Here is a 19,013-nt window from a genome sequence, read left to right on the forward strand (position 1 = left end):
ATAAAATGTAAAGTGATTTTTTTTTACTTTTTAAGCAGAAAAATAAGAAAATTGTGCTAACCTCAGATTACAGTGATCTTGACCACATGTGAACAGGAAGTTCACTATAGAAGAAGAAGTCACATAAAGTGGCTATTTGATTTTTGAGATAGAGCCTCTACTGTTGGAGTTATTAACAGTGTGACAACTTACCCGTGTGACAACTTACCCTGCTCTCCCCTACAGATACGTTTTATGTGGCAATAAAATAAATGTTTTGACGTTAAACATGATAATGTGCTATTAAATTATTTAAATACTTACCTGAAATCTCAGGAGGTATTTCAAGTAGGTTTCAATTTAGGTCAAGAGGGTCTGGTTGGCAAAAAAGTTCTAAAAATCTGCTTTATGATATCGATTCTTTCCGCCAGTGATATAATGTTTGCTGATACTTTTATTTGATTCAGTTCATTTATCGATATTTACACAGCATCCCGGAGCAGACACAAAGTTTTCTGTGACTGTTGCAATCTGACGCACAGGCACACAGAAATGTCAGTAAACAAAAATGTGTGCTTTGGTAAAATACCTCATATCGATATTTTACATGTGACGTTGATGCATCATATAATGGATGTATTGTTACACCCCACTACCATGTATATTTCAGAGCTGTGAGAAACGTCGCAATGACTAAGAATGCACAAGTTTCTGAGGTTTATGAGACGAGCAGAAAAACGAAGATGAGAAATAAGGATGAGGCAAGGAGAGAAGTGTGTGTGACACTGGCCTGTGAAGATATCATGAACACGCTTGTGAATCTCAAACAGTTTCCAGTTAAGACTGAAGGCAGATCACGCAATCCCAGCATGACCCACAGATAAACACACGCTTACACTGAAGCCACAGCAATTAATCCAGAGCTGCACGTACAAAACCATCGAATATCTGTGACTCTCCACAGGCCACTGACACGCTGACAGTCAACTCCTTCCTAAAACCAGAGCTGGATCTGAATACAATCAATGGACTGCTTAACATTATTGCTCTTTCACTGCTCAGGAGACTGCCCAACAAGCAATAGCCGTCATTTCACATTCTAGGTTAACTATATACATGATATAGTCCAGCAATGAGTAACCAAATAAACTTGAATTTGTTGTAACGTCAACAATGATAACAAGCTGTTTGCTTTCATTTGTTTATTTATTTAATTTCATTTATATTTGGGCTATTAAATATTCACTGATAGCCCAAATTTCGCCTTGTTTTAGCCTAGATGTCTGGGCTGTGTTTGAATGACTATTAGACATCTTTTCACAAACACAAATTTGTCAACTAGCACACAGTATAGAGATATGAAGCGATTGTGAAAGCATAACTCAGATTTGCTCTTGAAAGAATTCAACCAAAAATGTTTCATATCTGAAAACCATGCGAGAAGCAGGAGACTTGAACAAAAGTCTATATTTGATCTCGATTTAATTTAATTGCTGTCTAGGAACGACAATGGAGACATTGAACTGTTCTCATCTCTTTCCTCTTTGTAGCCTTGAAAAAGCTGTGTTCAATTTTATCATCCAAATACCATTCAAATGTTTTTTTCTTGACAGAAACTAGATTTAATTTAATTTTCAACTGGAACAAAAAAATATTCACAATCACATCTTCCTTAAATGTCGAATCCTCTGGGATTCCCATTCAAAGCCTTTGAGCCCTAATCTGACAAAGTTTTTCCAGAATGAAAGTTCAACTACACATCTACTGTTAAAGCCAGTCTGTCTGCCTGCCTGTTTACCTTTGTTTTCACGTCACCTCCTTAGGAACTCCATTTCCCATGATCCTCAACGCTCTCTCACCCGTGTATCGTCATCATCATCCTCACCTGCCAGCAATTACCTTCATCAACAGCCCACTCTGTTTTCCCCATGGTTGAATTTTTAATGTAATTAAAAATTATATGTTTGAAAATCCTTCGTCCTCCATCTCCTTCGTTCCCCAATCTCCTTCGTCCCCCAATCTCCTTCGTCCCCCAATCTCCTTCGTCCCCCAATCTCCTTCGTCCCCCAATCTCCTTCGTCACCCAATCTCCTTCGTCCCACAATCTCCTTCGTCCCACAATCTCCTTCGTCCCACAATCTCCTTCGTCCCACAATCTCCTTTGTCCCACAATCTCCTTCGTCCCCCACCTCCTTTGTGCACAATCTCCTTCGTCCCCCACCTCCTTCGTCCCCCAATCTCCTTCGTCCACAATCTCCTTTGTCCACAATCTCCTTTGTCCCCAACTTCTCTGTCTCCATCTCCTTCGTCCCCCACCTCCTTAGTCCCCCACCTCCTTTGTCCCCTAGCTTCTTCGTCCTTCACCTCTTTTGTCCCCAATCTCCTTCGTCCCCCATCTTTTTTGTCCCCCACCTCCTTCATCCCCCACCTCCTTCGTCCCCCAATCTCCTTCGTCCCCCAATCTCCTTCGTCCCCCAATCTCCTTCGTCCTCCACCTCCTTCGTCCCCAATCTCCTTCATCCCCCATCTCCTTTGTCCTCCATCTCCTTTGTCTACCGTCTCCTTTGTCTACCGTCTCCTTCGTCACCGTCTCCTTCGTCACCGTCTCCTTTGTCACCGTCTCCTTCGTCACCGTCTCCTTCGTCACCGTCTACTTTGTCCCTGACTCCTTCGTCTCAAACTCCTTTTTCCTCCATCCCCTTCATGCCCCACCTCCTTCGTCCACACCTCCTTCGTCATACACCTCCTTCGTCCTTCAATCTCCTTCGTCCTCCACCTCCTTTGTCCCCAATCTCCTTCGTCCCCCATCTCCTTTGTTCCCCACCTCCTTTGTCCACCGTCTCCTACGTCACCGTCTCCTTCGTCCCAATATACTTCGTCCCCATCTACTTCGTCCCCAACCCATTCGTCTCAAACTCCTTCCTCCTTCTCCTTCATCCCCCACCTCATTCGTCCCCCACCTCCTTTGTCACCAACTCCTTTGTCTTCTACTCCTTCGTCTCCACCTCCTTCGTCCTCCATCCCCTTCGTCCACCATCTCCTTCGTTCCCCATCGCCTTTGTCTTCTACCACACGTATCATGACATCTACATTATCAGCTGTTTTAAGGTCTCTTAATGATCAAATCATGCAATGCAGTAAACAAGTCAGATCAATACGACTGCAAATGTGGGTTTCTTAGCTCATAAGTGATTGATGTAGAAACATGGTTGTGCGTCCTGATGCTTGGATCTTTGATCGGCAGCGTGACTCCAGGGCAAGTTAAACTTTCATCGTGGCGTGTGTTACAGCAGACGTGCGCTGCAGTTTAGGATGCGATGTGCAACTCGTGATTGACTGTTAAGATTCTTTAATTTATGAGCAATTCTGAGAACTGAGAGGCTCAATCGATTCAGACTCTTCAAGGCATAAGTAACTAATCTAACCTCAGTCTCTGTGTGTGTGTGTGTGTGTGTGTGTGTGTTCAGTGTCCAAATTAACTACAGCTACACCTGCCAATAGAAGTAAGAGTTGAGAAAATTTAATGGCCATAAATATTGCTCACTGCATGTGCATTATTTCATTTAGCTGATTTTTTGCCTTGCATGTATTTTCCATAAGATCACAGCTGTATCAGTATCTCATACAGTCATGTGACAATAAACCAGCATTATATTGCTATTTATAACGTATGGCCAGTCATTTTAATTTATTCCGTTTGCCAATTTATACCTGGATAAGTCAATATTATAGAAGATTTTAATATCATTTATCCCAAACCAGATTATTTTAGCTATATGATCTACATTCATTCTGTAGTCCCAGACGCTTCATTCCACGTGTTTCATTTCTATCTGCCTCCATTTCTTAACTTCAGGACAAACCAATAAGACCAAGTTGATTCTCATTAGTGAGATCTTCATTAGAGAAAGAGAGAGAGAGAAAGAGCGAGAGAGAAAAAGAGCGAAAGAGAAAGAGAGAGAGCGGGAGAGAAGGAGCGAGAGAGAAAGAGAGAGAGAGAGAGCGAGAGAGAGAAAGAGAGAGAGAGAGAGCGAGAGAGAGAAAGAGAGAGAGAGAGAGAGAGAGAGCAAGAGAGCAGTGCCGAGGCTCCAGATCTGAGAAGATCAGTTCTTTGTAAAGGACAGATTGAATTCTGGATTGGTGCTGGAGTTTTTCAAAGAGCCACAAACTTCTAATTACCCACAATTCCACAGAGACGGACAGTGAAAGCACATCCTGACGGGTGACACACAATCACAATCACATTTACATTCAAATAAGAGTTCCTGTGACTGCTCTCTCCCATGAGATGTTAGACAGGGTTGACCAGATGATGTCAATTTGTGGAGTACAAGTGGAGCACAACACACTGACCAAACCAACACTAGTCAAACCAGCACTAGTCAAAGCAACACTAGTCAAACCAACACTAGTCAAACCAACACTAGTCAAACCAACACTAGTCAAATCAGCACTAGTCAAATCAGTACTAGTCAAACCAGCACAAGTCAAACCAGCACTAGTTAAACCAACACAAGTAATTCACATTGATATATGAAATATTACTGAATAAAGAACAGCACAGTGGTTAAAACTGAAGAGTTCAGATGCAAAATCCTCTGAAATGTGCATCTGACATGTTGACTCTTATGTTTAGTTTCAGTAATTTAATTTGAATTCAAATGAAAAGATTATTAGTCAGTAACTGTAATGCCTTTTCACAAATGTCACTTTTGTCATTTTATTGTTAATTAACACATTTGATTGCTTTTATCTGCAAAAGTGAATGCAAGCTTTTGGCAAAAATCTTCACTTTAAAAAAATACTCTTCTTTGGACAAGAAATAGTAAACAGTTGCAAAATGACTAAAGATGCTACTAGAAACATTGTAAATGATGAAAGTCATATTTTGAAAATGAAGAAACTGAATGACCCATTAGGGGACGATGTGTTTCCTGTGGCTATCACACACAAGTTGTATTTAAGGACTCACAAGGGACACACGTTTAAATGTGACCACAGTCGTCTTCCATGCACTTTGAGGACTTTGCTGAATGCATTGTGCCATTTGATGGATTCTGCCAATAAATCAGTATTTCTAAATGACCTGAGGCCGGGATTAAGCGGATTTGAAGCAAAAGTATTTGATGATCAATGTGTGCTGAGAACATTTGGCAAATATTTTGACAGAGATGGCGTTTAGTGGGTTTTGCATCGAAGCTCTTTCAATAATTAAGGTACTTTTGACACTGTTTCTGACAAAATGTAAACAATGACAAGAAATATATTTACTTAGTTTTTATTTAATTAATAAATCCGTACAAATAACATTTTTCTTTCCTGAATCATTTAATTATTGCAAAAACATTGCAATACAAATTTTAAAGAGATAAAAATATTTTAAATGTCCAGCCCTAAAGGAAAGCACAAACACACAAACAAACACCCTTAAACCCACATAATGAACACACACACACACACACACACACACACACACACACACACACACACACACACACACACACACACACACACACACACACACACACACATAAACATGCACTAATGCAGCTTCTGTCACTTTAGGAAGATGTAATCTATCTGTGTGTGTGTGTGTGTGTGTGTGTGTGTGTGTGTGTGTGTGTGTGTGTGTGTGTGTGTGTGTGTGTGTGTGTGTGTGTGTGTACGTCAGATTTAAGAGGAAAACAATCTCCAGTCATTTAGAGTGCTATCTCTGTCATGACACAGACAGAAACTGTTCCTCCATTAGTCTAATTCCTGAGGTGCTGTCCGGCCCCGAGCCGCTCTCATCTCAAATGAAACTCGATCAATGCAACATTACAGACAGAGAGAGACAGACGAAATACGGGAAAAGCATTCTAATGACTTCCAATATGTCAGTGCGTGGAGAAAATGGTTTAATTAAAATAGATTTGCGTGTTTTGATATAAAAATTCATTGGCAAAGCTTTTGTCTTTGTGCCCATTAGCAGCACAATAGAGTCAGCCATGATATTGAGCTCAAATCACTTTTAGGGGCTTTTACGGTAACGTGCAATAATACGCGGTTACTGGAGGAACCTTCAAGTATTGGGTTAATAAAACATCACAGTCCAGCATCATGTTTCTCACTGTTTCTCTCATTTATCTTTCTATACAATGCAAAATAAAGACTTTCTTACTTAATATTTCTGTCTTATTTTCATTACAAATATCTATTTTTTTTAATCAAGATTTCTGGGTTTAATTGTATAAATCAAACTGTAGTTATGGGACAGACAGAAGCATCCTGGTTGTCATCAAAAATATCTAAAAATGTGTTCTGAAAACAATCACAGGACTTGGTGGTTTAGAATGACACAGGGTTAATGATTTATGATAACATTGCAATTTTGGGGTGAACTAACCATTTAATGACTAACAAGATTGATAAATGCTGTATTGTTCATTGTTAGTTCATGTTAGGTAATGCATTAGCTAGGGCTGGGTATTGTTAGGAATTTCACAATTCGATTCGATTTCGATTCTTGAGGCTTCGATTCAATTCGATTCGGTTCAATTCAATATTGATTTACTTCCTTCGATATCGATTCAATAATAAGTAAATACACAAGCAATTAAGTACCTGAGTATATTTTTAAATAATGTGTAGTATTACTAATGTTCAGAGGTGGAAAAAGTACTAAAATATTGTACTCAAGTAAAAGTAAAGTTACTTTGATAATATTTTACTTAAGTAAAAGTAAAGTTACTGGTCTAAAAATCTACTCAAGTAAAAGTAAAAAGTAAATCATTTTAACTTTATTCAGAGTAAAAGGATTTTAGTATAGTTCAAAAACGATAAGGGAATATAAATCTCAAACTAGTTATTTTTAATTGTAGGAACATCTTTACAATTAAAGTGCAATAACAAAAAGTTAATAAAATAAAAAGCTTTTTTAAACTAAGAAACATTTATGGAATTATTTAATGATTTTACATGTGAGTTATGCACTTTTGAAGGTGGTCAGCAGCTTGTAAATACAATCGCTATAGTAAGGTTGTAATTGATGTATTGCTGGTAACATACATATATCTAGTTTAAATGAGCATATAATTAGATGAGTGCCATGCCATACTTTTGACACGTTTATTGTCTTCTAGCTTCCCTGACCTGGGTACCTGATGTCAGACCTTTATTCTCTCTCTCTCTCTCTCTCTCTCTGTCTGCAATGTCTAATGACCTGCGCATTCACGAGGACGCGAAGCTGCTAGACTGCGGAGGATAATGCCCATTGTATTAAAAACGCGTCATGCAAATGAGCGGTAAAACCCGGTCTGCAATTTCGTACTCGAGAGCATGAATCCTACCTTTCATAGGAATGAAACACTCGCGTCAGTGGAAAGTGGTCGCTTAAATATGACCAGGGGTTTCTTTCATAAGATTTGAACTGAGGCGGGTCTGCATTAGCGCGCGCCCGTCTCGTCCGTCTCCATGGTTCTTTTTGCGCGTTCCCCCACCCATCAATCATCCGTTGCGCGTCTTTATCACCTTGCTTTTTAAAAAAAAAATTACTCAGTAACAGATATGATTTAAAATGTAGCAAAGTACAATACTTCAAACAAAACATACTTAAGTAAAAGTAAAAGTACAGATTTTAAAAACTACTCAAAAAAGTAAAAGTACACAAAAAACTGCTCATTTACAGTAACGTGAGTAAATGTAATTCGTTACTTTCCACCTCTGCTAATGTTTGATCACGTTGATGGTGCAGGCTTGAAAGAAGTGCTGCTGTTTGCCATCTTTGATCTTTCTGTTTTGATATAGCGCGTCTTGTACAATGCTGAACGCTCTCACTAGAGTGTTGCCCACAGTGCCGCCACTGGCCGGGGGGGCTGAATCGATTCATAGGATTTGATTAATCGATATTGAATTGAGAAACAAATAATTGCAATGCATTGATGAATCGATAATTTTACCCAGCCCTAGCATTAGCTCATTTATTCACCCTCGTGTTGTTTTAAATGACCAAAACAAAAATGAGTTTCTTTATCCAGTTCCGGTTAATGTGAAGGTCGGAACATCCCTCATTTACTAGCCGTCCTTCAACGTGATGCCCAGCTGATGCCTGACCAACGACCACCGGCAGAACCCGTTTAATCTCCTTACTCGTTTACATACAGTATATATATATATATATATATATATATATATATATATATATATATATATATATATATATATATCTCCCAAGGGTTTTTTCCTCCTAGGACTTTTTCCCCTAAAAAAAGTTTTTTTTCTCCTAGGGGGTTTTTCAACCTGGGGAGTCAGCCCTCGTTGGCTTAACTTATCGTCCTCTTCTATACGTTACATTAGTAATACGCTCCCTTATAATGTTGATTCATAGCCGCAGCAAATTTAGCTGCTTATGCTATCGTGTATTAAGTTGTGCTATCTGTCGATTTTTCTGTGTTTTTCCTTGCTTCTATTACTGTAAAGCTGCTTTGAAACAATTACCAATTGTGAAAAGTGCTATTTAAATAAAATTGAATTGAATTCTGAACACACAAAAAAAGATATTCTGATAAAAGACAATAAGCACACAGTTGACTGTACTCATAATAGGACATCAAATACTGTGGGAGTTAATGGGTACCATCATTTTTTCAAAATATCTTCTTTTGTGTACGACAATGAACTCATACAGGTTTAAAGCAACTTCATTTTTGGGTGAACTCTCTCTTTAAGGAAGGCCATGGATCATGTGGTCATAAATGGAAAGACCCATTGAGGAGAAGATTGTAAATTCACATGTATGTTATGAGACACTATATACAGACAGGATCACAATCGTGTGTTTCTTACCAGGTGGCATCCATGGATCCAGTGAAGGTTTCTCACTGGTGTCCAACTGTTCCCAGTCAAGATCATCATCTCGCCCTTGGGTATAGCCACACGACTGGAAGGGTTTCTCGAAGTCACAATCACCTGCAACAAAAGAGCAGACGTTTATATTGACACAGTGACTCCCCATTAGCTCCAGCTGGAAATGAACGCCCCCCTCCTCTTCCTCCTCTCTAATGCGAGCGCTCGTAATGCAATATGCCAAACAACAGAGCGGTTAAAAAGAGATGGAGAGAGATTCCCATCGTACGTACGCACGCACGGCACAACATATATTACCGTCATTAGCTACGCCGCATGCCAATTTCACAATGACAGAAATGAAGTGTCCAAACTCTATCATCATTACACGCTGGGCCGCCGCCGCCGTGCCACCGAGCATAAATTTGATTCATTTGGAAGCGCCGTGCGACCAGACTTCCCTCTCGAATCGCCATCGGTTACCTCTCATTCATCCTAATTCTCCTCGCGGGACACGAGGCCAACGGCATGGCATGTAGATTCTGAACAATGGGCTTTTAATTCCTGTAGGTTACAAAACCAAACAGATGTAAAAGAGAAAGTGATTGATGGCTTATTTATGAGTCAAATAACATGTAAAAAACATCGCACATAACTCATTTATAATAACATACAAACAGCTCGGTTCAACCGTTTAAACAAAATGATATGTGCTATCATGTGCACTGATTTTAACAGCAACTCTGAGGACTAAAGTATAATCTGTATCTCACAAACAAGATCCTTTAACTCACACAGAGTCGATTGACAGATTGTTGTAAAACCACTACGAGAGGCGCAAAGAACTAAATATACAGATGTAATTACAGGTATACAGAAACAAACACAGTGTGAAAAGAAACAAATACAAGAGATTTATACAAACATCACTGTGAACAAAACAGAGGTCTTTGCACACCAGACAATAGAAAATAATGATGAAATGATTTTAACATGGAGTATTGTTAGAGTCACTATCAAAGTCATTGTTAATTCACATTACAGCAACACACGCACGCACAAGTTTATAAGCATGTGTATGCTCCTGTGTAGCTCAGTAGTAGAGCATTGCATTGGATGGTCATGGATTCGAACCCAGGGAACACACGTTGGTAAAAAATGTATACCTTGTAATGCACATTTATAGTAAGTCGCTCTGGATAAAAGTGTCTGCAAAAATGCATAAATGTTAATAAATGTGTGAAAGTGTGTGCATGCATGTGTGTTTATAATGTTTGCATTTTTGAATGTGCGTTAGAGATGAAACCATATGAAAAATTTTTCTCATAGTTAATGACCAACATCAACAAGGTTATCAATATTATCATGGTTTTGTAAACAATTCCTAGAAATGTAAAAAAAAAGTACTGATGCAAACAAAATTTAAAATTGATTTTACATGTAGGTGCACTTTTGTTGGCATAAACATCAAATAAATAACATGAACATTCCCTGTGTCTTAATTTGTTCCCTAGCTCCTGAGGTGGTGAATCAGTATATCGTGTATGCAGGTTCGGGCACTGAGAAGGACTTTTGCTCACTTGACATTGGGACACTGTTCACTTATTATTCTGTGACTTGACTGCTTTTGCGCGTTGTGTTCATTCACAGCTGATACTCATCAGACCAACATCTCTCTGACTTAATTTTTATACAGTAAATTTTGAAAACGCTGTCATTATTCTCATATATACATATACAAGCATAAAATCTCCGCTTAATCTCCTTATCCGTTTATGTGTATATATATATATATATATATATATATATATATCTCCCAAGGGTTTTTCCCTCCTAGGACTTTTTTTTCCCTCGGCTAAACAGCCCGGGGTTTTTTTCCCCTAGGGGTTTTTTTAACCCGGGGAGGCAGCCTTCTTGGGCTTAACTTAGCTTCCTCTTCTAGACATTACATTAGTAATACGCTCGCTTATAATGTTGATTTATAGCCGCAGCAAATTTGACTGCTTATGCTATCGTGTATTATGTTGTGCTATATGTCGTTTTCTGTGCTTTTACTGCTTCTATTAATGTAAAGCTGCTTTAAAACAATTAACCATTGTGAAAAGCGCTATATAAATAAAATTTAATTGAATTAAAATTGGAGGAATATTAAAGTTTAAATAAAATTTTTTTTTTTTTTTTAATAAATATTATTCTTTTAAATATTGAGTAGTTTGTGGTCCCTTACTGTAAAGCAATGTGTGTTAATATTTAAAACTGAAACAAATGTTTGTAAAATTTTAAGTTTATTAAGTTGGCTCACGCGATTTTCGGTTAGAGAGCTTCAGAAAAGGTCAAGTGATTTCCGGAAAAGAAACATAGGGACCATCGATGCTTACTGGGTTTTGTGTTGCATTGTGGGAATTCTTAAGGAACGAATGTTCCAGTGCACTGAAAGGATTCTGTGATTGAGACCGCCCTTAAAATGTCCGAATCTCCCTGATCAGTGCCCAGACTACTGAACGAGAGAGCTGACTGAGACACAGACATTAATCATGGCACATTTGGGGTTGTGAGATAAATGTTCATCTAGTTCAGATAAAACACAAGGGACGTGAGTCAATCAGATTTTCATATAAACACAGACAGAAGTTTAGTGGCAAGAAAAAGTATTTTCATGGTTTTCTAAATTAATTTGTCTTCATCTTAGTCAAGGGTATCGACAAACATAATGTGTCTAAAAATAATTACACAAAACATTGTGATCTTTCATGTCCTTATTAAGAACAACCAAAAAACTCATAGTGCTTGTGGAAAAAGTATGTGAACCCACGAGTTATTGACCTCAAAAGCTAATTGTAGTCAATTTTAAGCAAACCTGGAGTCTGGTTAAGATAATACATTTGGAGGTGTGGAATACAGCTATACTTTGACTGATAAAAACCCCTCAAACTTTTGGAGTTTGCTCTGCATAAGAAGAACACGATTATGTGAGACATGCCTCACCAAAAAGAGCTTTCAAAGGAGCTACCATCAAGAATTGTTGCTTTACATAAAGCTGAGAAGTGTTACAAAGTTATTTCAAAGACTTAACCAGTCTACAGTAAGGCAAACAATCTACAAATGGAGATGCTTAGATGAGAAATCTGGTGTACTTTATGACCCAGGAGTAAAGCTACACGACACCTGCGCTCACAGAAGAAACAAACAGAGCTTTAAACTCATCAGATCACATCATTTCATGGAAAATAAATAGAGAATATGAATCTGTCTAAAGAAATGTTAAGTAAACATGCGTCAGTACAACTAGATTTTAATAAATGTGAAAATTTTTGGGATTTAAATACAATCAGTGAAGCTGTATTTCAATGTAACAATACGAGCATAACTTCATTTCACCCATCAGGAATTAAGCGGATGATGAAGAGTGTCTCTATACAGTACGAGTAGATAATTGCGCCTCCATCGACCTGTGGATGAATTTGCACCTTTGTGTCTCTGACTCATGACAGATTTACTGTATTGTCTTCCTCCACATTCATGCAGTAACCGCTTTCTGATCATACATTCAAGCTTTTGTCTGCTCACATGGGTACGAGAAGAGAGATCAAGCTGATCTTCGGTTCAATACATGCTGAAGGTGACAATAGACAGACAGACAGACAGACAGACAGACAGACAGACAGACGGTCTTTCTCTATCTGAGGCCTAAGAACATACAGTGCAGGACACAATAACACTTTTAATGAAAACTCTTACATTTAGACACATTTAACAGCTCTGTGCCACTGCATGCACATGATGATAAATTCAGAGTTCCCATTTAGTTTTGTGATTTATAAAAGTGCACAGATGAATTTGATCACAAAAGCATCTTAAATACGGTTCATTAGATGCTTAAATGGGTCATATTATGAGATTTTCTTTAAGATGTAAAATGAGTCTTTGGTGTCTCCAGAGTACATATAAGAAGTTTTAGCTCAAAATACCCCACAGATAATTTATTATAACATGTTAAATTCGCCACTTTCCATGTGTGAGCAAAAATGTGCTGTTTTTGGGTGTGTCCTTTAAAATGCAAATGAGCTGATGAAAGCAAACACTGATCACCATAATGGTGGTTTGTTGAAATTTAAAATTATTGTGCTGTCAATTATTTTCTCTCTCTCTCTCTCTCTCTCTCTCTCTCTCTCTCTCTCTCTCTCTCTCTGTCTCGAAATCTGAATTACCAAATGTTTTACGTGCTAAGTTACTGAGTTGATCTTTATCACATTTTCTAGGTTGATAGAAGCACTGGGGACCCAAATATAACATTTAAACTTGGAAAAAGTCAGATTTTCACGTTATGGCCCCTTTAATATAATAAAAAAAAAGTTTTAAGTGCTGAATGATCTTGTTGAATAAAGATATTTTGACAGGGCTAAATGTTGTTGACAGTTTAATTTATAGTGGACTTTTACTTTGTATTAACAATAAACAACACCTATTAAACAAGGGGGATGCTGCTTCTGTGGATTGTTTTAAGAAGCTTCTTAAGACACATCTTTTTAGTTATGCTTTTAATGTATAAATTGTGTATTTGTTGTTACTTATTTTTTTACTGCAATTATTTTGTTTTGTATGCTGCGAATGTCGCATTATAAATAAAATGTATTACTATTATTAAGAAAACAAGCTACTTCTCATTCCTGAGGCTCATGCAACAAAACTACATTTCCTATAATTCTCTGTGTCAGATAAAGCATCAGACCCCACACCTAAAGCACAATATTTGCTCTTCATTGTGTTGCATTAGCTTTAAAAGCACTTAAAGATAGAAAGGAGTATAAATAAAGTCACAGCACATGCAGATGAGACGACCCTCGCTCAAGCAGATAATGAAGACAAAGTGTGTTAAACTGCCTCTGTACTTTCACTCGGTGCTAAAAGGATTGTTTGTAACGTGATCTCTGTGTTTATCTGGTTTCATGTAGGAGGAAAACTCTCTCTCTCTCTGTAACATCACGAGTCTTTACGGCACAGATTTCACGCTGAATGACGAGACACCGGGGACAGAAGCAGGTTATCTGGCTGCTTAATATGTGGAGTCGTACATCATACAGACAAATGCAAATCAAACCAGCGCGTCAACCACCAACGAGGCGCGTCCACAGAGACACATCTGATATACTGTCGGAAACTTTCCTCTGAATCCTCCACACATCGCTAATCTTTCAAATCTCTTCAAAAGCCCACTCTTCCCTACATGAGGTGTTCAGAGACAGCGCAGGGCCCTCGGTGCATCAGACTCTCGTCGGGTGTTAGCAAACACGAGCTTAATGTCGGTCATCAATCGTGTGTTTGCGCTTCACAAATGTATGTTTGTTTCTAGAAATGCGCATAAATCTCCGACTCGAGGCTCTGGAGTCATAGGGGGCGACTTTATTTCAATCAGTGATTGCGCTCGATTGTTTTGCACTTACCATCCTCAACATCAACCCTTAAACGTGGCCAAACACTAACAGCTGTTCAGCATGTAAAAGCCACACAGAAATGTTTGATATTCTAATGCAGGGCTATTCAATTAGTTTCAAATCAGTTCATGAAAAGCATCTCAAATGAGGGGCAGGAGATATAACAGTGATAATGACTACATTTTCCTACATTTAAACATACTAATTGTCACCGCTAGTCCGTGACATGTTTTGTGTATTGCACTGATCCGTCTCACCTGGACTTTCATTGACTCATTACGCCAATACACCACACCTCTCATTTGTTTAATTGTCTTTGTATTTATATGCCTTTGTTCTGTCACACCGGTTGCCGGATTATTGTCATTGATACCCTGTCTGTTTCCTGTGTTGCTGTTCCTGTGTTCCTGCATTCACCATGTCTGCCCTCGTGTTTTTATTATTAAATGTTATTTATTTTGAACCTTGCGTTTGCGTCCTGTCTCACTTCCGAGTCATGACACTAATGTTATATTTCGAAACTGCATAACAACAAAATCAGTGCATTGTACAATAGGCTTTTTCTATAAACATGTATTTTCAAACTGCATACAACAACATTAGTGCATTGTTAGATGTCAAAGTAAGCTTTATTCTACATTTAAATGGGTAAATAAGATCAATATCACACTCATTGAGAATTTAACTCATTTACTCACTTCAGTGCACATAACAAAAAAAGTTTATAATATGGAACATAATTGTTTTATGCTGTTTTTTGTCAAAGCTAATTATTACAGTAGCTCTATTTAAACTACAACAGCCATCTTAATATTTGGCAAACTAATAGGACAGAATATGTTTTTAGATTTCGCAAGAGCAGTGAAATCAGGTGTATGTTTGTCAGCACGAGCGGGGGAGGCGATCGCGTTGAACTTGTGGACCAAAGCGCGAATATAAACGTGACTCGCGCTCTGCAGCTCATGCTGTATGAAACAGACGCACGCGCATCAACTCGTAACTGTAGGGCCCGTTCTCTAACTTACTAAATTTATTCTAGACAGACTACATAAAGGGCCGGATCAAATTACCTTAGGGGCCGGGTTTGGCCCGCGGGCCGCCAATTGAATAGCCCTGTTCTTATGAACGTTCAGAAGTCTGAGCAGTAAAGACGTTGTTGATTGCTGGAAAGTCACACAAATGAAAAAAAAACATTGGAAAAGATTAAGGATACACACGATACAAATTTTCTGCCAATATTTGACTTAGAATGAACCAATCAGGGCCAGCCCAAGCCTTTAAGCTAAAATTTTATTTGGGGGCCCATTGGTTTCCTCCTTGTTATGTAAACCTCATGCATGCAAAAGACCGCTGGAAAACAGACCAATCTCAACATCACTAACTGTGACGTTACAGTCCAGATGTACACCCCAACATTAAATTAATTACAGTGTTGTTACAATGATAAAAACAAAGTTGTGATTGTTGAGTTAGCGCTATATGCTAGTTGATGCTATATGCTAGTTAATGCTATATGTTAGTTAATGTTATATTCTAGTTCAGTGGTTCTCAAACTTTTTCCGGGTGCGGCCCCCCTTGTGTACGGTGCATTCCTTCACGGCCCCCCCCAAAGAAAATTTATGACAAAAACTGTTCTAAAATGTAACATTTTAATTAAACAAAACATAATAAGTTATACAAAGTAGTGCTGTTGGTTAGTAGCCTTATTTAATTTAGGTTTAATTAAAACAGAATTCATGATAAATTAATGTATTTTATAAAATGTGATAAAACTGGGGCCCCCTTGGCACCATCTCGTGGCCCCCAGTTTGAGAACCACTGTTCTAGTTAATGCTATATGCTAATTAATTCTATATGCTAGTTAATGATATGCTAGCGTTTAGGCTGAAGTTCTACTATTGACATTACAGTTACGTTTTGTAGGTCCATCCTAAAAAAATGAAACTTACCACTCAGAAACATCCATTAACAATCTCCAAACAGTTGATTATTCCTCAAAATCTGATACAGACTGAAACATAAGATCTGTTTACACACACACAGAGCTACTGAAGGGGAAAACAGCCAATCAGAGCAGAGCTCAAGATTATTATTCATGACCCGTTCAAATAAGGTAAAAATAGATTTTTTTATTATGAAGACAAATCCTAGGGTTGTAAATAAACATGTAAAACTGATTCTGGACCATTTTTGCACTTAATAAAGACACAAATCTTCTGTGTAGATATTAGAGAACAATTTAACAGATTATTACAATGCATTCTTTGGCACATTGAAGTGATAGTTTCTGTCATTTACATATTCTCATGTTGTTACAAACCTATATAAATGTCTTTTTTCTGATGAAAACCAATTAAGATATTTTGAAAAATGTTTGTAACCAAACCGTTTGTGGACCCCATTAACTTCCATAGTAGGAAAAAAGAATACTTTGGAAGTGAATGGGGTCCACGAACGGTTTGGTGAGCAAATGATGACAGAATTTTTATTTTGGGGTGAACTATCCCTTTAACATCAGAAATCTCACTTTATGTCCCCATAATACATTTATAAGTTGTTTGTTTAAAAAACTGTAGATTTATGTAGAGAAGTTTAAATAGGCAGCATAAGCATATAAAGAGAACAGATAAAGAGATCAACCACTTCTGTGACAATAACAAACAATAAAAGCTCATGTAAAGGATTTCAGAAATAACTGTCTGTCATAAAATATTCACATAGCTGTAAATCTCTCTTAGATGTAGTTGATTAATATTCCAGTGTTGAGATGTAAGCTTTCTGTTACAGCAGCTATTGATTGATTGATTGATGACATTTCAACAGCGTGACCCTGTGAAGGTCTCAAAGGTGTAACGTCTTCTCTCCTGCGGTACCCAACAATTATTCAGCGGTACGCAGCGAATCGCACCTTTGTACAGGTGTCTTAAACTCAATCTCGCCGGAGTGGCGCGCGCGTGTGCATACGAGGACGCGTTTTAGTAGCCGATGTTCCTTTCGTCCTTGAAACGAATGCTAATGCATTATTTCACCATTTAGCAGCGGGGAGCCGAACACCCTCGACCGTCCAGCCACTGAAAATCAAAACAAAAGTGACGAGAAGAACCTTGCATTCAAATGAATCTCTCAGGAAGAATCAGGATGCATTAAAGTGCATTTAAAAGCATCGCAACGCTCGGCCCTGCAGCAAAACCAATTCACATTTGTACTAACTTAAACACGACAAGGCAAAAACTTTACGCACACACAAAATTGTGGTGTTAAAGTACCACGTTTACTATGGTTAATGTATTTGCCAAATCTTATAAAAATTAATATTCACGCAATTTATAAGTACATGCTAAAAGGACAATGTAGTAATGCACTCATTATGGATTACAAAGTCAGTCCAGATCTCTGCAGCTCAACCGAGTAACAAAAGTCAAGTAATTATCTGAAACAACATGTAGTACAGCACTCACGGTATCAGGTTAACCATGAGCCTAACCAGGAGAGACAAGAGAAGTAATTGACAAGCCTTGCGTGTCAGTGGTTGAACTGTTTTACAGAGACTTTATTTAGTCAGACAGTAAATGAGAGACGCAGACAGCATTCGATGCATTTGTCGCCGTCAGCTCATAAACGCCTCACACACGTCCTCTTCGCCGAGCGTTCTCAAAGCGTTTGCTTTCTGTTTGAGCACACAATGCTTTTATAGAAGCGCCTCACACAGATCTATCCATCTTTTTAGCACCGCCAGCCAGGGGCGAGAATCAATACGACGCCCCTCGATACAGGAGCCAATTTCTCCTAAAGATTTTCCAGTCAGACTTAAAAGGCCTTTTGTTATTGCAAGAGGAACAAAAGTAAACTTTCAACATTAGAAGATGCAGGGAAAATTCCCAGATAAACAAGGGTGAAAGACCTCTTAACAAATATTACCCCTTACACACACACAAACTGTATACTGTACTGTACCTTCAGCCATCGGCAGAATCATAGTAAATCTGAACATACGATGCTGTGAAATTAAACCTGCATTGTTTCATCTACTGATGCATGCACAAAACATCTAACATTTCATTAAAGCAAAACAACTGAAAGTGAGGCCGGGTAAATCACATTATGAAATAAATGATGGTCTTCAATACACATCCGTCACAATTACTGCCCACCTTTCATTTTTTGCAACCTCCATTTTGCCAAGAAAACATCAGCGTCTTCTCCTATAATGTCTGATGAGTTTGGAGAATACATGACAAGAGATCAGAAATCATTCCTTCATTCTGAATCTCACAGTTTAAGAGTTGTAGTCCTCATGATAAACAAATGCAAAGTGTCAAAAAAAACAAGTTGAGTGTGTGAAAAAGTATTTCTGGGCCAAACGCATGCCTCTTCTTTTATACAAGTTTCCTATAAGTTTTTTCCAACATGGGTAGCCGTTACGTATCAGTGACCCCATATTCCTTTTATGGGCACTTCCACCAGGAAAACCACACCCACACGTCAATCAGAATGAGAACAACGAGGATGGTCACTAGCATTGTTCATCGAGTAGAAGTTACAGACAACACTGCACACGACAGCTTTGTTTTATATTAAAAATCAACAAATAAAATCTGATAAAACTAAAGACTCTTCAGAGATATGCAGGATGCAATACTACTCTATAGGTACTCAAGATTTACATAAAATGAGTATAAACAGCAGGTGTATTTGGAGAACATTTTAATTGAAGAAAAAACTTAAAGAGCATCTATTTTATTGCTAAAAACAACATTATTTTGTGTATTTGGTATAATA

General features: G+C 38.1%; 1 protein-coding gene across 6 annotated transcripts in view; it reads right to left on the reverse strand.

The window, feature by feature from the left end:
• LOC129443264 (receptor-type tyrosine-protein phosphatase mu) overlaps positions 1 to 19,013 on the reverse strand; it is a 234,710-nt gene that overhangs the window by 162,697 nt on the left and 53,000 nt on the right. For all 6 annotated transcript variants that reach the window (XM_073864360.1, XM_073864363.1, XM_073864362.1 and 3 more), the window contains exon 2: positions 8,803 to 8,925. In XM_073864360.1, the coding sequence (XP_073720461.1) occupies positions 8,803 to 8,925 (123 nt within the window). The remainder of the gene's footprint in view (positions 1 to 8,802; positions 8,926 to 19,013) is intronic.

The sequence above is a fragment of the Misgurnus anguillicaudatus genome, unplaced genomic scaffold (genome assembly GCF_027580225.2).
Source record: "Misgurnus anguillicaudatus unplaced genomic scaffold, ASM2758022v2 HiC_scaffold_26, whole genome shotgun sequence".
NCBI classification, from domain to species: Eukaryota; Metazoa; Chordata; class Actinopteri; order Cypriniformes; family Cobitidae; genus Misgurnus; species Misgurnus anguillicaudatus.